The 24,201-nt window shown below is 48.9% G+C and overlaps 1 protein-coding gene across 1 annotated transcript in view; it reads right to left on the reverse strand.

The window, feature by feature from the left end:
• Positions 1 to 24,201, reverse strand: part of LOC135828728 (vasorin-like) — a 224,745-nt gene that overhangs the window by 184,806 nt on the left and 15,738 nt on the right. The window contains exon 3 of the mRNA XM_065341151.1: positions 8,910 to 8,981. Within this exon, the coding sequence (XP_065197223.1) occupies positions 8,910 to 8,981 (72 nt within the window). The remainder of the gene's footprint in view (positions 1 to 8,909; positions 8,982 to 24,201) is intronic.

Here is a 24,201-nt window from a genome sequence, read left to right on the forward strand (position 1 = left end):
CAGCTCCAGCTGAGCCAACGGAGCCTCATCCGGCAGCAGCGACAGCAGCAGCAGTAGTTGAACCGCTACCAGCAGCGGCAGAGATTGCGGAGCCAGCCCAAGTATGCCCAGCTGCCCCAGGACGCCATCCTGATGTTGTTGCAGCAGCACCGACTCGCACACAGGCTCACCACCAAAGCCCAAGCAGGTTGACTGGACGTCACCATCCAGCATTTGTCCCACCAACACCCAAGAAGGAAAAGCCGCTGAAGCGGTGCGTCGTTTGCTGGGCGAGAGGCAGGCGCAGGGAGAGTCGCGAGTGCTGCATGTCATGTCCGGGGCAGCCAGGCCTGTGTTCAGTGCCTTGCTTTGGAATCTACCACACCGAGTATGACTATGGCCAAATTTGATGGTGCTGGAGCAAAGGAGCACAGCAGTTCACTGTTATCATGTACATACTGTATTATATTTTATACCTCACTCCATATTCACCCACATACAATTGGCCATCTACATAAGTGGTGAATATTGCTGAATATTCACCGCTTATATTCACCACTTACCTCATATTCACCACTTATATTCACCACTTTTCGATACTTACATTGTACTGTAAAGAGAGCAGTACTCGGTGCTGCGCTTGATTCCTCTTCAGTCAGCGCACCGGAGCTGTCGAGTGCCCTAGAAAATGTCTACGCTAACTTCCTTAGACAGGACTTTTCTGAGTACAAACGAAATAATTCCTTGCTTGCCATTGCCGCTGGATCCGCATGTGACCAGGTGCTGACAGTGAGCATCTTCACAGACGGAGCGTTTCAGCGAGAAAACAAGGTTTTGGACGCTCAACATGTCAATGGCCCGATGATTGCGGATCAAGCGGCAAGGCAGGAATTTCGTTCGTACTCAGAACAGCACTGATCAAGGACGTTAGCGTAGAATTTTCCTAGGGCACACAACAGCTCCGAAGCGCTGCCTAAAAAGAAAAGAAGTGTGAGTAGAACCGCTTGGCTCGCTGTTATAAACCGACTCCCGAATTGGCACGATGGTCGCGGATTGGTCAAATCTTCGCGTGAAACGAAACCTCTCTCTGATTGGTCAAATCTTCGCCGAAACGAAACCTCTCTCTGATTGGTCAAATCTTCGCGTGAAACGAAACCTCTCTAATGATTGGCTTCCGCCACAAAGCTGCACGAGCGTGTTCTCCATGGTGATTGGCACGAGCGTGTTCTCCAAGGTCGTCACCTCCCATGCCACATGCACCAGTACGTGTACACGATAGATTGAACAAGATTCTGAACACACCGCACTCCGATTCAGGCAAGAACACGCCAGTCGGTCTGAAGGCTCAGTGAAGCAACAACGACTTACGTTAGTTCTGTGTACATGTACATGTATGACCAACAGGACTGGTTTGTTGGGTTTTAGGGACGAGAGGGTGAATATGGAGAGGTATAAGTCTAATATTACCTTCAGCCTCGTGAATATGGGCGAATATTCACTAGTTATACAAACCTCGGCTTTGCCTCGGTTTGTATACTAGTAGTGAATATTCGCCCATATTCACTCGGCTTCAGGTAATATTATATACGTAAATATGACGCCAAATTCGCGTAAAACTACCTTTCTGAAAACGGTCATAACTTTTGTAATTTTTGTTGTATTTCCAAAAAAAACAGTTCTGTGCTCAGGATACATGAAAGAATCGCTTGAAATCAAGTTTGCTCACATAGAGTGAATTTAAAATTTTGTCATTTTTGTACTGCGTGGCAGAGGTTTTCAATGGGCCCGGACTCAAAAGGTTAATGGTAGGACGGCCACCATCAACGTGTAGAGGGGAGCAGTCGTCAAGCAGCAGCTCCGTGTCTGGGTCGTCCTCCGCCATAGGAACGGTGAAGGCCGCAAGCTGGGGCCGGCGAAACCGCCGCAGGAGGTTGATGTGGAAAACCCGATATCGCTTCGTGCGGTGGGGTCCCATGTCAATCTCATAATTGACCTTGTCGACCTTACGCCGAATAGGGTAAGGGCCTTGCCACACGGCTTCCATTTTGCGAGCCGAAGCCGGAAGCAAGAGCAGTACCTCGTCTCCCGGAGCAAATGTGCGTTCCCGACTCAGGCGGTCATAGTAGGCCTTCTGCCGTTGCTGCGCGGTGGCAAGGTGGGAGCCAGCCTCAGTCGATATGCGTTCAAGCCGGTCCCGCATGGTGAGGACGAACTGGGCAGTAGTAGTCCGGAGCTCCTCCGTTGGCTGAGCCCAAGCATCGCGCACGAGATCCAGCGGGCCGCGGACATGGCGGCCGTACAGGAGCTCAAATGGTGAGAAACCAGTGCTGGCTTGAGGCACCTCTCGATACGCAAATAAAGCATATGGGAGCACCTCGTCCCAACTTCGTGGCGCATCAGCAGCAAACCGACGAAGCATACTCTTGAGGGTACCATTGAACCGTTCGACGAGGCCATTGGTCTGTTGATGGTACGGAGTGGATGTGGTAAGCTGGATACGGAGTAAAGCAGCAACTTGCCGGAGGACGTCCGATGTAAAGTTGGAGCCGTGGTCAGAGAGGATTTTGTCTGGCAGTCCTACTCTGGAAAAGATGGAGATCAACGCATCAGCCACGGTAGTTGACTCAATATTGGAAAGAGTGACTGCCTCCGGATAGCGGGTTGCATAATCCACCAAGGTGAGGATGTACTTCTTGCCGGACTGCGTACGCTGCAATGGGCCGATAATATCGATAGCTACCACCCGGAAGGGCTCGCCAATAACAGGAAGAGGAATAAGTGGTGCCCGATCGTGACGCAGAACACGGGCGGTGCGCTGACATGGTTCACAGCCGGAACAATACTGCGCGACATCTTGAAGAATCGTCGGCCACCAGAAACGGAGAAGAATCCTCTGGGATGTCTTCGCCTGTCCCATGTGGCCAGCCATGGGGACGGTGTGGCCGAGGTGCAGAATGGTGGATCTCCGTTCCGTGGGCAGAACCAACTGAAGGCGGTAGTAGGGGCTGGTGGTATCCATCCCCGCTTCACCATCCGGTGAGTATTCCCGGTAGAGGAGGCCCTGGCGAACACAGAAGGTACTGCCATTGACGGGCGTCTTGTGTCGGCCAGTAGCATAGTCCCAACATGGGCTAAGAGATGGGTCACGCCGTTGCTCGTCGGCGAAACGGGTGGCATCTGGCAAATCGGGTGCAGAGATAGGTGGCGGTGTCACCTCCGGTGTGCTAGATAGGTCCGCCGGCGGTGCATGCAAAGAAGCTGCATTCGAGGCCAAATCCTCAAACAGTTCATCCTCGAACGGGAAGATGTCGTGCAAACCAGCAGCACCAGTCGATTCAGGTGAAGCCTTGGCCTGTGCACGCGTAGAGACCAAGACGTCCGTGGCGGCTGGCTGACACAGCCGGACCAACTCATGTATGTGGGGCACATCACGGCCAAGCAACACGTGACGGGACAGGTGCTCGGACACTGCTGCCTTGACATAGTACACCATGCCGTCGATGGTGATGGTCAGATCGGCCATGGGGTAACTGGCCACATCACCGTGGGCACAACGAATGGAGGTAGTCTCACCAGACAAATCCTGGTCCCGGACCAAGGTCCTGTGTACCATGGTGCGGCCGCACGCGGTATCAACAACGATGCTCGGGACGTGGGTACCATTCACGTACCCAGCGACGGTGTACTCCGGTGCTGGTCCCATGGCGGCGCTGGGATTAGCGGGGGGCAACCGACCAGAGTCTACAGGTGGAGGGGGTGAGCAGAAATATGCTTCACCCAGCAGATCATCCTCATCCGGCAGCAAATGAACTGTACCAGCATCTTGGACTTCCTGATTTGGGCTGGAAAACAGAGCGGTGCGAGTGTGATTCGGACACTTAATAGCAATATGTCCCAGCTCACGACAATTATAGCAACGCGGCTGCGACATGGGGCGTCTCGGTGGTGGTGTGGGACGGTCAGGACGAGAAGTCACTGGGCGGTCAGATGACAAGTGGGTCTGACTGGGGTTAGCTGGGGAAGATACTGGCCGGTCCCGCGCTGAGCCTGAGGTTGGTGCAGCCCAGCGAACTCGAGCAAGGTTGGATGACTCGGACGTCCGGTCTCGGGGTGACGCAAATGACCCCTGCACCTGGGCACGTGCGTCAGTGTTCGGCAATGGTGCCCGTCGCTTAGAACAATCCCTGGCCATGTGGCCACGCTGCTGGCAAATGTAGCAGACAAGAGACTGTTCCCTGCCGCTGCTGAGACGACCACTGCTGGGCTCCTGTACGCGATCCCGTGCGTCAAGATAGTCCTGCGCTAGCGAAGCAGCCTGGTCGAGGGACGACGGTTTGCGTTCCCGCAGCCAAGTGCGTAAACCAAAAGGAAGCGCAGACAAGAACTGTTCCAGTAGGATCAACTCACATATGGCTTTGTGCGAGGATGCGGGGCTTAGCCAACGACTGCCAGTGTCACGGACACGGACGGCGAAGTCAATCATGGACTCTGAGCTCTGCAGCGTAGTGCCCCGAAATTTACGGCGGCTCGTTTCGGGGGTAACGGCATAGCGATGGAGAATGGCCTCCTTCACGCGGTCGTAGCTGTCAGCCTCGGTGGAGGCAAGTTCCGTGTATGCCAACAAGGCCTTGTCAGTCAGCTGGGGGCTTAGCAAATAGACCTAATCGTCCGGAGGAACTCTGTACGCCCGCATGGATCGTTAGAAACTGGTGAGGAATGCCTCAACATCGTCCCCAGGGCGCAGTTTAGCCAGTGGCACCTTCTGAGAGAATCGCCGTGTGGCCTGAGTGAGTTGCACTTGCGCCATTTGCGTGACCAACTGCGTGAGCATCGACAGCTGGGACGGCGAGTCGACATCGACATCGACATCGGTGGCGGAACGCTGTTCGTGTTCAGCCTCAGGCTCAGGCTCAGGCTCAGGTTTCTCAGCAGCAGGATCGATGTGCATGTGCGGGGCATGCGGACCTGCGGGTGTACGTGTACGACTAGTAGTAGTAGTGCTGGCCTGCGCCTGGTCACTCAGTTCGTGCGTACTACTACTAGGCCTAGGGTCTCCATACACGGGATCCTCACCAAAAGCGACATGTACGGGCTGACGGTGGACGGGGACCGCTTTTGGCTCCGGAGTAGAGCATGCAACCTTAGTATGGCTATGTGTACGCCCAGTACGAGTACGACGGCTAGCGGAAGCCAGTGCAGGTGCGTCATGCGTATGGTAAGTACTACTAGGACTAGTAGGAGCAGGACCCTGATTGGCCTGAAACTGCGACTGGTTCATTGCAAAGGACTGCTCACTGTTGTAATCTAATTTGTTGCTCACAATACTGTTGCCGAAATAAGGATTATCACTTACTTTCGGCAAGCGAGGTTTCGGAGACGGTGCGGGACGAAACAAATCCATCGGTGGAGAAGGGAGCGTCGCCCTGGTAGCAGCATCAGGTAAGCCAGTGAGCTCGTCATCATCCGGGGCCACCTCCTCGAACTCAGTGTCGATCTCCCGATCCATCCGCGCACTGCTGTGCGATACGGAGAGGATCCGCCGCACAAGATCAGAGCGTGCACCACCGGTGGGGAGATGCAGCCCCCGACAGATGTCCCTCAACTGCTCGTGGCGAGCAAACGCCAACGACTCGAGATCCATGGCTAGCTCACTTGCGGCCCCACGAACTCGAAAAAACGAAAAACTAGAAATAAAAATACGCAAACTTTCAGCAACGACGGAGGTACGCAGTACTGACACACAGTGACTGGACCACTTCTGACACCATGTGAAGGGCCTAGGGGAGGACACACCAACAACCCACTCTTGTCCGGCTAACCGACAACTAACCCTGAAGGGCTGTCATTCTTGTTATTTTATCTTGGTGTGTAAAGTTGTACAATATGTGAGTACTAGAAAAGGTACCGGTAGTACGGGAAGTAGTACGCAGCATGCTATTCTAATGTCATATATGGACAGGTGTAAATATGAGGATGTGAAGGTTATAGTTACTGTATATGTATATGTATAGGGATATTTAATGGCACCAAATGATATAGTTCCAATATCATCACACCATTCCCCTTCTCCTGTCACAGATACCATCTGTGACATTGACTAAACGAGAAACAATAGATATAGGATGTAACGGCACTAAAGGATATAAAGGTACAATATCATCACACCATCATACATGATAGTGGAGTAAAGTAGGATGTTGGCGTTTCGGTTTGTCACAATTCGTCTTCGCTTAGCTTCCCCTTCTATGTTTATTAAGAGAGCATGTCTGAGAAAACCAGAACATATGTGCAAGTCGATCTCTCAGATTTCGCTCAAATTTTGCAGGTAGGTTTGCTTTGGGGTGTAGATCGACATTCCAAAGCCCGCGCAAAATCTTTTGAAGGGAACCATGAAATTGGCATACCCCTCAATATTGGCCCAATATTGGCACGATTTATGGGTCTACAAACGAGCCACGGCACAGCGTACAAGAACAAGCTACGAACAAAACTCCATCAAGCCAACATTACCTCACCTTAGAAGAGTTCTTGGGGCAGCATCAATTAGCCACGCCAGCATCCCAGAAGACGAGGGCAATCATCCCTTGACGCCACAAATGATCGTCTTGAAAATAGCCAAATTACAAGCGCTGATAAAACAGCGAGCTACGTCCTCAATTAGCAAACACTATACACCGGCAGATAGTAGAACACCTCTTCTAGCACAGAGGACATGTCCCCCATCATCCTTTTTGGGTTTTCTTGAAATAAACAATTTTGAATTTTTCCACTCGACCATTCTGAAATACGTCCAAACTCATACCTGCGCAGGAAAGCTCGCCCTCCGCGACGTCTAGTCAGCAATTTCTACTCCAACACCACTCCCAACGCTGCAGAACAAAGTGTATTGTTGACTCTGACAAGAAAAAGCAGCGGTGATCACTTGTCACTCCAAACGACAAGCTTCTCCTTGCGCCAGCAACATTTTTTGGTGCAACAGTTGATGCAAAAGTGACTAAATTTTTGCGTGTAGTTTTTAGATTTTACTGCAAGAGGAATGAAGAAATCACGTGGATCGTGACGTAGAACAATGCTTTCTGGTGCACGACACAATGCACACGATCACGATCGTTCCTGAGGTGCTATTCGAAACGGACCATGAGGGAGGAGGTAAGATGCATTATATTTCTTGCATGCTCTGATCAGAACATGCAGAAACTATCGTTATAGCGCTAGCAGTATTGCATTGGCAAGAATTCTTTGAGATATTTCCTCTTGCAGTAAGAACAGGGATGCATTTTTTCACACTAACCTCGCTCATCCCGAACATGGTTCAACGGGAACTGCGGCTAGTTTACATGCTGATGATCCACGTAGATCTGCAACAGCAAGGAATGACCGTGGTCCATACCATCAAGGTCGCGTGGAGTTGACCAGCGCGCGGCCTACACTGGTTGCATGGGGTATGTGGCGCGTCCACATGGCAGATTTCTTACGTCATAAACAACGTAATTTGACCCTCCTCGCCCTAGTCTCTGTGCTGCATGTTGAGGGAAAGTCCCGGCTGGAAGGCCTACAACACGACATGCGTGCGCTTGAGCTGGACATAAAGATGCACTTGATCCGATCTAGATCAACGGCTGATCCATGTAAGTGCAGGTGCGCTTGATCAAGGTGACTCGGAACAACTGCTGAACCGTGATCTACAAGACCTGGTATTCTTGTGTCACGACGCACGTGATTTCATCATTTCTCTTGCAGTAAAATCCAAAAACTACACGCAAAAATTCAGTCACTTTTGCATCAACTGTTGCACCAAAAAATGTTGCTGGCGCAAGGAGCTTGTCGTTTGGTGTGACAAGTGATCACCGCTGCTTTTCCTTGTCAGAGTCAACAATACACTTTGTTCTGCAGCGTTGGGAGTGGTGTTGGAGTAGAAATTGCTGGCTAGACGTCGCGGAGGGGCGAGCTTTCCTGCGCAGGTATGAGTTTGGACGTATTTCAGAATGGTCGAGTGGAAAAATTCAAAATTGGTTTTTTCAAGAAAACCCAAAAAGGATGATGGGGACATGTCCTCTGTGCTAGAAGAGGTGTTGTACTATCTGCCGGTGTATAGTGTTTGCTAATTGAGGACGTAGCTCGCTGTTTTATCAGCGCTTGTAATTTGGCTATTTTCAAGACGATCATCTGTGGCGTCAAGGGATGATTGCCCTCGTCTTCTGGGATGCTGGCGTGGCTAATTGATGCTGCCCCAAGAACTCTCCTAAGGTGAGGTAATGTTGGCTTGATGGAGTTTTGTTCGTAGCTTGTTCTTGTACGCTGTGCCATGGCTCGTTTGTAGACCCATAAATCGTGCCAATATTGGGCCAATATTGAGGGGTATGCCAATTTCATGGTTCCCTTCAAAAGATTTTGCGCGGGCTTTGGAATGTCGATCTACACCCCAAAGCAAACCTACCTGCAAAATTTGAGCGAAATCTGAGAGATCAACTTGCACATATGTTCTGGTTTTCTCAGACATGCTCTCTTAAATGAATTTGAGCCTCCCAAGTTGGGTGGTCTGTTGCTTTGCGTCGCCGAGTTGTAGTAAGGCCGGTCTGTCCAATAGTCTTACTAGTTTCGTCATCATCGAGTAACTTTCTGCATTATTTGTTGCCGTGATGCGTAGCTACGGCCAAAAAGTGGTTTTCCGGTATTTTTTGGCTTAAATTGGCTATTGTGAGTATGCTGTGTTTGGCGCCTCCCCCGAGTGAAACCGGCCCAGTAGAACTTGATAAAATGTTGTCTCCGTACACTAGACATCCTACGGAACAAAGTACAATCGTCTGTAGCCACGTTTCAAACCAAAATAATTTGGACCCGAGGGGTAGGAGCCACCTTAAACGGTACTCTATATACACACAGTTATGCAACTGTTCCCTGCGTTCAGTGGTGCAGTTGATAATACTTACAGTCTTTCGAGGTTGATTAGACCAGAGAACACACCACCACTTAAAGTCTGGATCTGATTATTGTACAAATATCTACAAACGACAAATCACAAGGACAATGTTGTTGTTGCTTAGTTCCGGGTAGTGCACAAAATACCGAGTGTAGGATATAGTAGTTCTAATCTGTAAGGCCGAATCATGATGTTGTTTTCAGAAATAGCCAAGACTCCTAACCACAACATGATCCATATGCAACTGGGTTAGGTTGCACAGTTCACATACACCACTGTTAATATAGTCTCCGTCATTTATCTTTTATGTCAAGCATGAGGTTTGTTGCGAAGCTAAGAAAACGCAATTTCTAACGACACATTATTTTCAGCATCGAGAATCTTCAAAGTCTTCCCAACTTCTGCCCTTCCATCAGGCAGAGATTCTCAGCAGGGAGGCTTCGCTATCATCAAGGAAACTGCTTGAAGCTATCGAGATAAGGAAGCGCAAACCAGCAGTCAAATGCGATGATGGCTGGCGCCTAATCGACTGAGTGGATGTCACCGGGTCGTCACTGGAATCGACGCCCATCTCCTCAAACTACCACTGGACTTTACCACCTGACACAGCACATACACATACTTTGCACATACACCGCTGTCATATACATAGATCGCCTTTAGCATTCCCACACTTGAAAGTGTTCTTGTACGTGCTGTGATAGTCTTACTAGTCTTCTTTCTTCTGTTTAGGTCACCTTACAGGTGATGATTGTAAACGTTAGTGTTAGTGTTAGTTTTCTTGCCTTCTTGCCAAATTGTGTCGGTGTGTATGTGTGAGTTTTCTCATCTTTCGTTCTGTTTAGGTCACCTGACAAGTGATGATTGTTTAGTTTGCTGGCCTTGCCAATTGTGTCACCACGATGTGTTAGTTCTAGAACCTTCATCTGCCTGCATTATTCGTCTTAAATTTCGTGATTTTTGCCTCCCCTTCCTCAATGCCCTGATGATGCCCAATGGGCGAAATATTGGCAAAGTTATTTATTTGGTGCAGCTGAGAGCCTGTTGCCGGAATGTCGGTGTTTTCAAATGCAAGAAATACGCTGCAATGGAGTTTGGGAATTCTGAAGAAACATTGTTTGATATTGCAGAAAAATAACTGACCGCCGAAGCATGAAATATATTCTGGCTTGAATATGTTACAAAATGCTTCAGAGCTGAATCTGACATTAAACAGTATACCGAAACGAGGATTTCCAAAGGGACTCATAGGTCTTTGGCGAATCATGGCGTTAGAAAGGTACAAAATTCTCGGTTTACTTTATGGTCGTTTAGTTGATACCCGGCCCCCCTCGCAAAGGAGAGCGGTAGCCTTTTTTGGAGTACCCCCACCCTTTTTCGTGATTCCCTGGGCCTTTGGCGCTCGGAATACTTTTTGCCTTGAATGCAGTATGGCTGAGAAGTCCACTGACAAAGTGGACATTGCTATCTTGATCGACTGAGGAGCTGAGGGACCTCATCCGACACCTTGGTCTGGACGTCCCGCGGAAAGCCACGAGGACCGAACTTATTGCTGCACTGAGGGCATCGCCGGACACCACCTACAATGGTGTAAGTCTCTCTGGTAGCGATCATGCTGTTGCGAGCCTGTGCTCAGCCCTGTCAGACTTCACAGATGTAGTAAGGGAGTTGAAGGCGGAAATAACCGCCATGAAGGGAATGGAGGACAAATTCCATGAAACGAATCGAGAAGTCGTGGACTTGAAAAAATACGTACGGGAGCTGGGGGTTGATCTTGTTGCCGTACAAACCGAGCTAGCCGTCCTAAAAAGCTAGCCGTCCCCGTTTCCCACTTGATGAAACGGGGACGAGCACGGGCTACGTTGCCCAATCTTATGCTGCTACCCTGCAATCCTCCGGACCTCCCTCTAGCTCTAGTGTACAACAACTTCGTACAAGCCCTAGCCCAGCCCAGCCAGTCCAACAGAAACCAGACTGGTATCGTATTACCACAAGCCGCCCAAACAACCCTCTGGCACTTTTGACTGTCTCATTGCAGGTCGCCGTGTAAAGTGCAGTGCAATCCATGTGGAAAACATTGATCCCAGCTGCTCAACTGACGCTATCGCGAAATGGTGCCAGAAGAAGCGAGTGGAAGTCATCAAGTGCTCCATTTATGCAACAAAGTACTTCGGAATTTCGTACGCACACCTGGTGGTCCCTGAAACGTACACGGCAAAAGTGTTGGACAAGGAGTTCTGGCCCGAGGATTTCACGGTGCGGAAGTGGTATTGGGAGACTGATCGAGTCGCCCACGGTTCCAATCAGTAAACATGTCTCCTCTAAATCCACTCGCACCACCGTTCACCCCCAGATCACATCCTCCATCAGCAATATCTCTACCCAGTCATCATACTAATCATAACATCAATATCAGTAGAAAGGAAAAGGATATATGGAAACGAGTTAAGATTAGCTCTCCACCACTGTAACTAGATACTATATACAGTCAGAAAGTGCAACAACTAGGCACGAAACTGACAGAGTACTGAGAGATTCGACGTCCTGACACCTAGCTTCAACACATCTCCGTAGCGCTAACCGACAGCCTTCCAACTTGGAAGGTTCAAGGTTATGGAAAGACTAAAGAGGGGGTATATGCCCTTTTCCTTTCTACTTTTATTATTGGCTCAATACCCGAGTTTCAAACATCAATATCGGTCATTTAAATGTGCGTAACCTCAGAAATAAAATCCATGAAATTCAATCCCTCATCTACGACCATTCCTGGATGTTCTCGCTATTACTGGAACCTGGCAGTTGACAATACAGTTGCTCACTCAGAACTAGCTATTGACGGGTACACGCTGTTCCGGCGCGACCAAGAGTGTCCACGCAGCGACCCTTGCCTGAGTGGTCTTTCAGTCCTCTGCCGCAAGGCGGGAGGCGTCTGTGTGTACACCAGCGCTAAACTTGGCTTTACCCGGCACTTGCTACGAAGCTCAAATAATTTTGAAATTCTCTGGCTGACACTGGCGCAGGAACTGGCGCAGGAACTGACACTTTAAGAAAGTGACAGAACTCCAGGGTAACTCGTTGGTGCTCATGGGTGACCCGAACGTGAATTCTCTCCAACCTACATCCCAGCTCTACTCTACCTACTTTCTTTTGCCCTTTAACTTTCTAAACTGTATTCACGACCCAACTCGTGTTTGTCCCAAGTCGTCATCGTCAATTGACTACATTCTAAGTAATACAGATGCTGTCTTAGGCGGTTTTGTTCATGACTTTGAGCATTCCGATCACTGTTTGGTATGTGCAACCTTGACCACCCCAGACCCCTACACTTTCCGAACTGACTGCAACCAGCGCCTGCCCAGTCGGGACTTTTCCAACACCAATATCAAGCGCTTGGAGACCCTTTTAGAGTCCGCAAACCTTTGGAATTTCTCTCTCTCTTTCAGCGTGAACAGTATGGTTGATGAATGGACAAGTAAAGTCGACTCAGTGCTGGAATTGGTGGCGCCATACAAACCGTCTAAGCATTACCGACATGCTTCCTGTCGAAAGTGCCCCTTTGTTACATCAGAGCTACAAGCACTAATTCGGAGGCGCAGAGCGGCCTTTCGCACATTGCGCAAGGGAGGTTCCACAGACACCAAGCTTTAAAACAGCTTTCCGCGCCTTCGCACCCAATGTAACAATCTCAATCGTCGTCTGCGGAACCAGCACTATCAGAGAATTCGTGCCGAATACAGAAAATCTCCACGTCGCTTACGGGCTACAATCAACTATGTGAAAAAGCGTAAACCAAAGTCGTCTCCTATTCTTGCACCTAACCTGAATGACCACTTCCATGCTATAGTCCACGACCCCATAAACACGCACGACCTGCCATCTGGACCTGTCCTTGAAGATGCATTGACCTCTTTCGATCGGGTCAGCACTACAGAGGTAGAGCGTGCTCTTCACTCCCTAAAACCGTGCAAGGCACCGGGTTCAGATGGCCTTCCGCCTGATTTCCTCAAGGCCATGGCATCCCCCTTGGCGCCTTCTTTGGCACAAATCTTCAGCGTATCTCTTAGCAGTGGAGCGTTCCTTCTGCCTTTAAGCGAGCCAACATCACCCCGATCCCAAAATCCGCTCAGATCGACGTCTACAACGCAACGAGCTACCGCCCAGTTTCGCTGACATCGATTCTATCCAAAGTGTTGGAATCCGTGGTAATGTCGCAACTATTCTGTCACCTGGACTCGACTGCATTCCTACATGACCACCAATTTGGGTTCCGCCCAAATCGCTCTGTCCATCAACTGCTCTCTCTGGCAATTACTGGCTGGTGTCTTGCTCAGGACCAGAGCCTGACCTCTGCTGTCACGTTTGGTCACCTTAGTAAAGCAATCGATCGTGTGCAGCATCAGCAGCTACTCTTGGCTTTGCACGAGATTGGTATCAGCGGATCAGCACTCTCATGGTTTAAATCATACCTTTCTGGCAGAGCCCAGCGGGTCCTCAGGTTCGGTGAGGTCTCTCCATTTCTACCTGTCACTCATGGGGTCCCGCAAGGCTGGGTGTTGGGCTCAACTCTGTTGAACATCTATGTTCGCCGCCTTCCTCCAACTGCTGACGGGACGAAATTGCTCGCTTTTGCGGACGACAAAACGGTGCACGCATCCTGTCCGACGGCAAAGGAGGCTGCAGATTTAGTTTCCCACACACGTTATCACCTCTCACTACTTCAGCAACTTGGCCTGACTATCAATGAGAATAAGACTGTTGTAATGGTGATCGTTCCCAAGCGCTCGCCGGTCTGTCCCACACCCACTATATGTATCAGTGGTAAACTGATGACAGAAGCGTCCAGTGCTCGCTGTCTGGGAGTTGTAATTTACAACAAGCTCTCGTTCACACCTCATTGGGATAAGCTTGTTGCCAAGGTGTCACGGAAAATTGGTGCTCTACTGCGTTCTTTTCGTCAACTGTCCCCATGCGCTTGTCGCCTTTATGTGCAATGCAAAATTCAATCCGATCTAGAATTAGCATTGCAATCGTTCTCACCCAGCTTATCTGTAAAAGACAGTGAGCGCCTATTGGCTGTTCACCGTCGTGCGATCTGAGTTGCCTGTGGTGCCCATTACTGTGCTGACGTGGACCCCCTTTACCACTCTCTTAAGCAATGTCCTCTGGACCACCTTTTCTTACAGTTGTTCATTAAATTTATCTTTCAGTATAAAATAGCTCACCCGGTCGCCAGTTTAGATTCTCTATTTTGTAGGCACAGTACACCTGCTTACACCACTCGCGGCTCTTCTGCAAATGATATTTCGTTATGCCGATATGAGACTGCATGCGGGTGTCACTCATTGTCTTGTTGGATTGCTTTACTTTGGAATGCTCTGCCCTTTGAAATGAAGTCTTGTAATACGTCTTCTGCCTGCCTTCTTAATGACGGGCTACAATGTACCCGGTTAAAACAGCTCCTTTGTGAAAATGTTTTCAATGAGTGATGTGTCGCTTTGTTTTCCTTTAATTGGTGCTTTTCTCCAATGTCATGCAGTCGTATTTATTCAGCTTTTATTTCTTGTGTACTTGCATACTGGTATTAGTTTAGTCCCACAACCTGCGATAAAATGATCAGCTCTAGCACCTACTCCACTTTTATGTTTATGTATCTATGTCATTCGGATCTTCCCAAGTTGTACAATGTACTGTTGATATACCGAATTCAAATACATCAATACCATACCATACCCACCCATAGATTCAATTAGCAATCTAAAGGCCATCTAATCTTCTTTCCGGGTTCCCTAAAACTTCAGAACATTTGAAAGTTATGGAGGTATACATGATTTTGCATTAAACACTGTAGGTCAGTTCTGAAAATGTAGGGATACTTTGTTGCTCCATTTACTGTGTGCTGCCGTCTGGGTATCCCATGCACGTAACACTTTTCATCCAATGATCAGGGTTTCACCTCTTGACAGTACCCAGTTACTGCTCTGAACATCTGGACATCCTGTTCCATTCTCTCAATGGGTTCTGCCTGTCTTTCAAACTCTTGCTCGTTACGTCTCAGGTGGACACAACCTCTCTGTGTAAGATCTGAATGCGCTTGTTCTTCAAAGCGGGAATAGCATTAAAATGCCATTTCCTCTTTTCATATCAACTATGATTGTCGGCTGTAGTCGGACGTTCCCTTGCTATTTGGATAGTGACTTGGTGAAATGGAAATAGTGTTGTTCTCCCCTGGTCCCCGCCACACAGCAATGCAAACTCTTGATTGTGTCTCAATTCTTATATTATACTTCCTTCGTATACAAAAACTTCGTGACTTTTTTTTAAGGCTGCGCATAGCTCTGGAATTGTTCCGTTTGACTTGGAATAACACTCAAGGCATTGTCTAACCTGTTTACCAGCTTTATACAAAGAAAAAGCAACTCAGACGAATGAAATTGAGTTTATTCAGAGTCTTCGTCGCTCCTGTCATTATCACCTAACGACGCAGACGCCGCATCGCCAACAATCGCTGCTTCCGCTCGCATTTCGTTCAGACTCTTTTCACCTGCAGTGATGATTCGACGCAGGACTTTGGCTACGTCCTCTTTATCTCCAGAGCTGTGTATGAATCGGTGTCGACTATGCTCAGTCTTTCCAACCCGCGACCTCCATTATTACGTAAAACGAGTCGCTCAAACACATCCGCATGCTTCGCATTTTCTCGGCAGGATTCTTCTCCCAGCATTCTACATCGGCTTCGACGAGGTCCCTGCGATTCCCCTAGACGACGACGGACACGTCTGACTGGAGAAAGGCGAAGAAAGCCAGGTCGTCGACATTCCGATCCGGAGTCAGCGCTGGTTGCATGACGACAGAAATGTTTCATCTTGCTGTGCGAGCGGAACCGATTGATGTTCTCACGTTGCATATGCCGCGCACCATAAGTACGAGCCTGGCCAGTTTCATGGCAGGGAGTGCTGCGTGACTCCGCGTTCCAGCCGCGAGCTCCACTTGGTCACGGTGTCAGTTTCGAGCAAGTGTTATTCTTTTTTCTTCATTTGACTCGTGAGTTCCTGTCGGCAACGTCCTCACACGCATGGCTTCCGTGGAGAATCTGTTCGGGATCAACCAACCTACCTCAACATGAATGTGGGTTGTCGATCATAGCCTTTGGCGCGGTTCGTTGAGCAGGTTCCTGTTCAAAAACACCGTTGAAAAATGTCACGAAGTTTTTGTATACGGAGGAAGTAACAACACAATGACGAAGGCGCAGGAGGAGCATGAAAAACCAAGGTCAAACGAAAAGACACCAGGAAAGACACGGAGAAACCACAAAGAACAAGCAGTTATAAATAATAAAGCCTGCTCAAATCCGTACTGAACAGCCACCAAAATCTCTATCGCTTGACAAGACATGCAGAGTCCCCGGATTTCTCTCAAAATCTCTGAATGTCAAGAAAACAAGTGAAAAAGACCTTTCCCGCCAAAAAACGTTCGCCAGCATACACTGCAAATCTGCGAACAGCACTATTTGACCCTGCAATGTAGTTCAATCAGTCGGCGCACGCGCCTGCTAGTGCAGATCAGGCGATTCCATGGATTTTTTCGGAACATTCTGTATCAGACAAAATGTGACTTTTTTTTAATGTCGCAGTAAGTTAGTGTGTGTTAGCATCCACTGATCACACTGCCATGTTTGCATCTGCCGCGCACCGCTGCATCAGTGCATTGTGCACTGCACTCACACTGCCAGCGCATAGATTCGGGCACGCTAAGCCTGACGTCACACAACTGCTTCCTTTGAACTTTTGCTCACTGCACTCACACTAGTACACTGCCAGCGCATGGATTCGGGCGCGCTTAGCCTGACGTCGTACAACTGCTTCCTTTGACCTTTCTCTTTCTTTCTTGCTGTTGGCTTCACTTCAAAGACTAGTCTAATTAGTGGTGACTTTTAGCTTGTGCCAGCACCAAATTTTCACCCTCCATTCCTCCCATTTTATCATCTTGCTATTGGTACTATGGAACATTTAGCTCTATCGCTCCTAACTGGTCGCTTGCTTCGCTAGTTGCGGCTCTTCACGAGCCAGTTGTTGCCAATTGCATTGGCTTTGCCTTGCAACCCCATTGTGGCACAATGTGGGTTTATTGCGGCTCCTCGCGAGCCAGTTGCTGCCAGTGGCCTGGCATTGCTTTCCAGCTCTTCGAGCTTTTGCATTACAAGACCAGTTACTCGAAGCAGCACACTATCTCCAAAAGAATTCCTTGTTGCCTTGGGCTGAGTATGAGTGTGTGAGGGATAGGGTGCTAACTTGATACCAGATGGCAGCGTGAGTCAGTGTCGCCCATGAAGGTGCTGAACAGACGCTGAGGAGATGGTTTAGAAGCAACAATGTTGAGAATGGCCAACGGTCCTCAGCGTCTGTTCAGCACCTCCATGAGCGACACTGACTCATGCTGCTATCAGGTGTTCACGAGGTGTTTGTTGCGCTGGATACGGAGCGTCTCTGTAAGTTTGAATCCCTGGTGATGTTTGTGCCTGGAGAGCACTATATAAGTGGTGCTCTTCAGGCATACTCTTCCTCAGCCTACACAAGCTCAACTGATGAGGGGTAAATTCTCCGAAACACTGTGTATTCAGCAGGAAGAGGTGCTTTCTTGCAGGTTTGCCGAGTGGACGGTTCTATGGACTTCTTGTGTGCTCTGGATGGCAGTCATGAGTCAGTCAAGTAAGAATTCAAGTCGGCAGGAATAGTGCAAGCTCCCACGTACGGAGCGACACAAAATGGTACAATACTCTCTGTGAAATTGGGTGCAACTGTAGTATCCCTGCCTGGCTGTACGGAATTTTACCTGACTCCTAGTATAGCGTATATTTAGTGTATCCCCGTACGTTAGGGTACGAGGTCTCTTGCCTGTAAAAGCTGCTGGGCATTAATAATTTCATTAAGTTATGACAACAAAGCTCTTTCAAATGGTGAACGGTACTATTCGGCCAATAATATGTAAAGAACGCTTCCTGGGAAGGGTTCTTTACAACAAAGCTGAGCAGAAGAGCTGTTCAACCTTCAGGTGTGTACCGGAGAAAGTTCTTTTTATTGCCGCTTCTCTTTCTTACACAATTATCCAGGTGTGCACCTGAGGAAGTTTAATTAAAAGTTAATTAGTGTTAAGCACCGTGCCTCCACTCGGTTACTTAAAAAAAAAATCACGGTTCGCGTGAGACTCGGCTGGAAGCCGAGTTTTCCGCATCCGCCGTGGGAACGCCACCACCCTCTAGGATCAAAGGCGCAGATGCAGCGCCTAAACGGTGGGAGGTGAGTAGATCAGACCCACCACCAAGTGGTCAAAGACCGAAATCCCATTAGCTGCATCCATGTTACGCTCTTGCCAGGCCACGAGTTCCCAATTAACTGTGGGTCGCAGCACGGCTGGAAAAATTCCTTCCGCTTCCAAGCAGGACTTGAACCTGGCTACTTCCTCTGTATACAAAAACTTCGTGACTTTTTTAACGGTGTTTTTGAGCAAGAACCTGCTCAAGGAACCACGCCAATGGCTGTCATCGACAACCCACATTCATGTTGAGGTAGGTTTGGTTGATACCGAACAGATTCTCCACAGAAGCCATGCGTGTGAGGACGTTGCCGACAGGAACTCACGAGTCAAATGAAAAAACTTACACTTGTTCGAAACTGACACCGTTACAAAGTTGAGCTCACGGCTGGAACACGGAGTCATGCGGCACTCGCTGCCATGAAACTGGCCAGGCTCGTACTTGCGGTGCGCGGCCCCATGTGCAACGTGAGAACATTAATCGGTTCCGCTCGCACGGCAAGATGAAACATTTCAGTCGTCATGCAACCAGCGCTGACTCCGGATCGGAATGTCGACGACCTGGCTTTTTTCGCCGCTCTCCAGTCAGATGTCTCTGTCATCGTCTAGGCGAATCGCAGGGACCTCCTCGAAGCCGTTGTGGAATGCTGGGAGGATTATCCTGCCGAAAAAGTGCGAAGCGTGTGGATGTGCTTGAGCGACTCGTTGCACGGCATAATGGAGGTCGCGGGTTGGAACGACTGAATATAGTCGACATCGATTCGCACACAGCTATGGAGATGAAGAGGACGCAACCAAAGTTCCACGTCGGATCATCACTGCAGCTGAAAAGAATCCGAACCAAATGCGAGCGGAAGCAGCGACTGTTGGCGATGCGGCGTCAGCGTCGTCAGGTGACAATGACAGGAGCGACGAAGACTCTGAATAAACTCAATCGCATTCGTATGAGTTGCTTTTTTCTTTGTATAATATTTTACAGCTTGTAAACAGGTTAGACAATGCCACGAGTATTATTCCAAGTGAAACCGAACAATTCCAGACCTGTGCGCAGCCTTCAAAAAGTCACGAAGTTTTTGTATACGGAGGAAGTATCTAAAACATTGGTGGCAGCGGTGGTTAAGGTAGCTCAATAGGAAAAACTTGGTCCGAAGATGGTCCAGTTTTACTTTTTCTAAACTTCCTACATGTGTACTGAGTGAACAAAATTTCCTTGGGGGGAGGTAATTGGGCTAAATCTTGCCGTACGGTGCCTAGACAAATAAACCATTTTGCGATTTTGCGGAGTTTTTAGCACACATCTCTTCAGGAAATATTTTCATTAGAATGCTTTATTGCGCCTTTCTTGATTCTCTGCTTCGTCCAGGGATGTCCCTGGAACAAAAACTGGAGCATTGTGGAAGTTCTACTAGCCTTGAATTCAACTATTCAGTTTCAAAGGTTTTTGCAGGTTGAGATTTTTCGTCAATTTTGTTACAAAGAGGATGAAATTTCAAAATTGGTCCGAAGATGTTCATGTTTTTCTTCTTTATGATCAAGTCAGACCCTTACTGAGCTGGAAAAACAAAGGTTTAGGGGTTAATTGGGCACAATGTTGCTGATATGGACCATTTTTCATATATCGGACATGTGTTTTTTGCCTCCAAGACACTGTTTCTCATGCAAATTTTGATAGATGTTCCATTGGTTATCAAGTTGGTACTGATAGAACAGCTGTTCAAAGGGAGCTGGTCACCAAGCATGAACAATGGATTCAAGGTTTTTGCGGGTTGCGATTTTTACGTCAAATTTGTTACAAAGAGGATGAAATTTCAAAATTGGTCCAAAGATGTTCATGTTTTCCTTCTTTATGATCAAATCAGACCCTTACTGAGCTGGAAAAACGAAAGTTTAGGGGTTATTGCGCAAAATGTTGCTGATATGGACCATTTCCACATAACGAACGTGTGCATTTTGCCTCCTAGACACTGTTTTTCATGATACCCTGATAGAGAGTCAAAGGTTCCATTGGTTATCAAGTTGGTACGGATAGAAAAGCAGTTCACCAAGCATGAACAATGCATTGGATACAGAATGAAGTACAAAAGAAAAGAAAAAAAACGTTCGACAGATAAATGAAAACAGAGACACCACCGACTGATCAGTCTGCGGGGAGTGATAGATGGATGAATTATACATGTAGATGGATAAATAGATAGATATAAAGAAACACAATCTCAGGCCAGCAAGCAAAGATAAGAAGGGTTAACTTTACAAGATTCATTTTACTTTCCAAAAGACTCCAGCAGCCCGCCTGGGTTGTTGGATGAGTTGGGTTAACGGTGCTGCTTGGATGGTGTTTGTGGATGCGGGTGTACTCTTTGTTTTGGTATTCCCTAGTTGACTTGATTCTTTTATTTTATTTTCTGATTGGATTTTCCTATTTATTTGATTTTTCCTCTTTACTTGACTGGATTGTCACCATTGCTTTATTTGCTTGCTCTCTTCGAATTCTTCATCCCGTGCATCACCCAGTTTCCGACACCCAGTTTCCGACACCCAGTCTCCGACACCCAGTTTCCGACACCCAGTTTCCGACACCCAGTTTCCGACACCCAGTTTCCGACACCCAGTTTCCGACACCCAGTTTCCGACACCCAGTTTCCGACACCCAGTTTCCGACACCCAGTTTCCGACACCCAGTTTCCGACACCCAGTTTCCGACACCCAGTTTCCGACACCCAGTTTCCGACACCCAGTTTCCGACACCCAGTTTCCGACACCCAGTTTCCGACACCCAGTTTCCGACACCCAGTTTCCGACACCCAGTTTCCGACACCCAGTTTCCGACACCCAGTTTCCAACACCCAGTTTTCGACACCCAGTTTCCAACACCCAGTTTCCAACACCCAGTTTCCGACACCCAGTTTCCGACACCCAGTTTCCAACACCCAGTTTCCGACACCCAGTTTCCGACACCCAGTTTCCGACACCCAGTTTCCAGCACCCAGTTTCCGACACCCAGTTTCCGACACCCAGTTTCCAACACCCAGTTTCCAACACCCAGTTTCCGACACCCAGTTTCCGACACCCAGTTTCCGACACCCAGTTTCCGACACCCAGTTTCCAACACCCAGTTTCCGACACCCAGTTTCCAACACCCAGTTTTCAACACCCAGTTTCCGACACCCAGTTTCCAACACCCAGTTTTCAACACCCAGTTTCCGACACCCAGTTTCCGACACCCAGTTTCCAACACCCAGTTTCCAACACCCAGTTTCCGACACCCAGTTTCCGACACCCAGTTTCCAACACCCAGTTTCCAACACCCAGTTTCCGACACCCAGTTTCCAACACCCAGTTTCCAACACCCAGTTTCCGACACCCAGTTTCCAACACCCAGTTTCCAACACCCAGTTTCCGACACCCAGTTTCCAACACCCAGTTTCCAAAACCCAGTTTCCGACACCCAGTTTCCGACACCCAGTTTCCAACACCCAGTTTCCGACACCCAGTTTCCGACACCCAGTTTCCAAGTTTCCGACACCCAGTTTCCGACACCCAGTTTCCGACACCCAGTTTCCGACACCCAGTTTCCGACACCCAGTTTCCAACACCCAGTTTCCGACACCCAGTTTCCGACACCCAGTTTCCGACACCCAGTTTCTGACACCCAGTTTCCAACACCCAGTTTCCGACACCCAGTTTCCAACACCCAGTTTTCAACACCCAGTTTCCGACACCCAGTTTCCAACACCCAGTTTTCAACACCCAGTTTCCGACACCCAGTTTCCGACACCCAGTTTCCAACACCCAGTTTCCAACACCCAGTTTCCGACACCCAGTTTCCGACACCCAGTTTCCAACACCCAGTTTCCCACACCCAGTTTCCGACACCCAGTTTCCAACACCCAGTTTCCAACACCCAGTTTCCGACACCCAGTTTCCAACACCCAGTTTCCAACACCCAGTTTTCAACACCCAGTTTCCGACACCCAGTTTCCAACACCCAGTTTCCAACACCAAGTTTCCGACACCCAGTTTCCGACACCCAGTTTCCAACACCCAGTTTCCGACACCCAGTTTCCGACACCCAGTTTCCGACACCCAGTTTCCGACACCCAGTTTCCGACACCCAGTTTCCGACACCCAGTTTCCGACACCCAGTTTCCAACACCCAGTTTCCAACACCCAGTTTCCGACACCCAGTTTCCGACACCCAGTTTCCAACACCCAGTTTCCGACACCCAGTTTCCGACACCCAGTTTCCAACACCCAGTTTCCAACACCCAGTTTCCGACACCCAGTTTCCAACACCCAGTTTCCAACACCCAGTTTGTTTTCAAACAAAGGAAACCTTCTAAGTAGTATTTTACTTTGCTTCATCACATGAACAGGCACCGATGCCTTCTCACCAAACCAATTGTCTGGCTCCTAAAAAATTGGCGAAGATGTGTGTGTGTGTGTATGTGTGTGTGTGTGTGCCCGCAACATGGTCCCAAGAAGCGCTGGCGGGATGTTGTGTCCTCGGACTTTGCTGTCATCGGTTTTCCTAAAGCTGACTGGTATGACACAGCGCAGGAGAGATCCACCTGGTTTCAGTGTTGTCGACAGAGGGTCGAGAAGGAAGCCCCAGACATCCCGTGCCCCAACTACCGCTGTGACAGAGTGTTCTGTCGTCCTGGTGACCTCAAGCGGCATGCGCCATACTGCAGATTTCGAGTTTAGAGCCTCAGCGTGAGAAAGCCATCGCTATCATTGCTACGGCAATGGGCGTTCAAGGTTCAAGGTGTGTGTGTATGTGTGTGTGTGTGCGTGCGCACATGCACATAATTATTATGTGTGTATGAACATGTGTGTGCGTATGCGTGTGCATATGCGCATATGTGTGTGTGTGTGTGTGTGTGTGTGTGTGTGTGTGTGTACATGGTGTGTGGGTGGGTGTGGGTGGGTGTGTTTGTGTGTGCATGGGCAAGTGTGCATGTGCAAGTGTGCATGTGCAAGTGTGTATGTGCGTGCGCACGTGCACGCCTGCACGTGTGTGCGTGCGCAAGTGTTCATGTGTGTATGTGCGTGTGTGCACACACGTGCACGCATGCACGTGTGCACACACGTGCACGTGTGTGCACACATGCACGTGTGTGCACGCGTGTACATTTGTGTGCACAGTCATAGTATTGAGTGGAAAACTTGAACCACTGACGATATCCAGATATCTAGATATCTAGATATCTAGATGCTGTTGCATTCAGTACTGTCATTATACTGACATGAACGACTGTTCTATTATCTTGGAGTGGAGTATCTCGGAGTAGAGCATTTTCCTCTAATCTGAGGAGCCACCAATACAAACACGACAATGCTTACCTCTTTTCGCTAAATCATCGCCGGTCTCACTCTCTTCTTCACCAGTGGTGACTGTATTACCCCGTGTTTCATCGCCATACTCTCCACTCGTCACGGGCAGCAAAACGGGATCGCCAAGCTCTTCACGAGCCGTCTGCGAGTGCTCGTTTATGGTTCGGATTGAGTCCCCTATCTGCTGGGGAACAGAACTCCCAAAGGCAGCTGATGCAGTGGCAGAAGGAGAAGACGACGTCGGCTGGGAGACGCAGGAAAACATCAGGCATCCGTAAGCTAATTGTGTCGCGATGGACTTCAAAAGTCCCAGACGAAAACAAACAAAAAATTCAAGACGGGCACTCACCAGTGCCGGGTTGCCTCTTTGGAGATTCGCCAACCAGTTCTTCGGCTTCCCCTTCGATTCCATGCGCTTCACAGATCGACTGCGCTCCACTTGAAGCGGCATGGCTATGCAGCCCCATCTTCACATGTCACGACACTAACAAATCTTACGCGAGTATGGAAACAGAAAGGGCCTGACGGAAATGCTCCGGCACTAGCTGCTGGGTGTCGCGCCAGATCGTCCAAACAAAACAAAGATCTCAGTCAACAACACAGCCAGCTAGTGCATGCTGCCTACACTGCCTACACTCTACACTGCATGCACGGCCAGC

The sequence above is a fragment of the Sycon ciliatum genome, chromosome 12 (assembly GCF_964019385.1).
Source record: "Sycon ciliatum chromosome 12, ocSycCili1.1, whole genome shotgun sequence".
In the NCBI taxonomy this organism is placed as follows: Eukaryota; Metazoa; Porifera; class Calcarea; order Leucosolenida; family Sycettidae; genus Sycon; species Sycon ciliatum.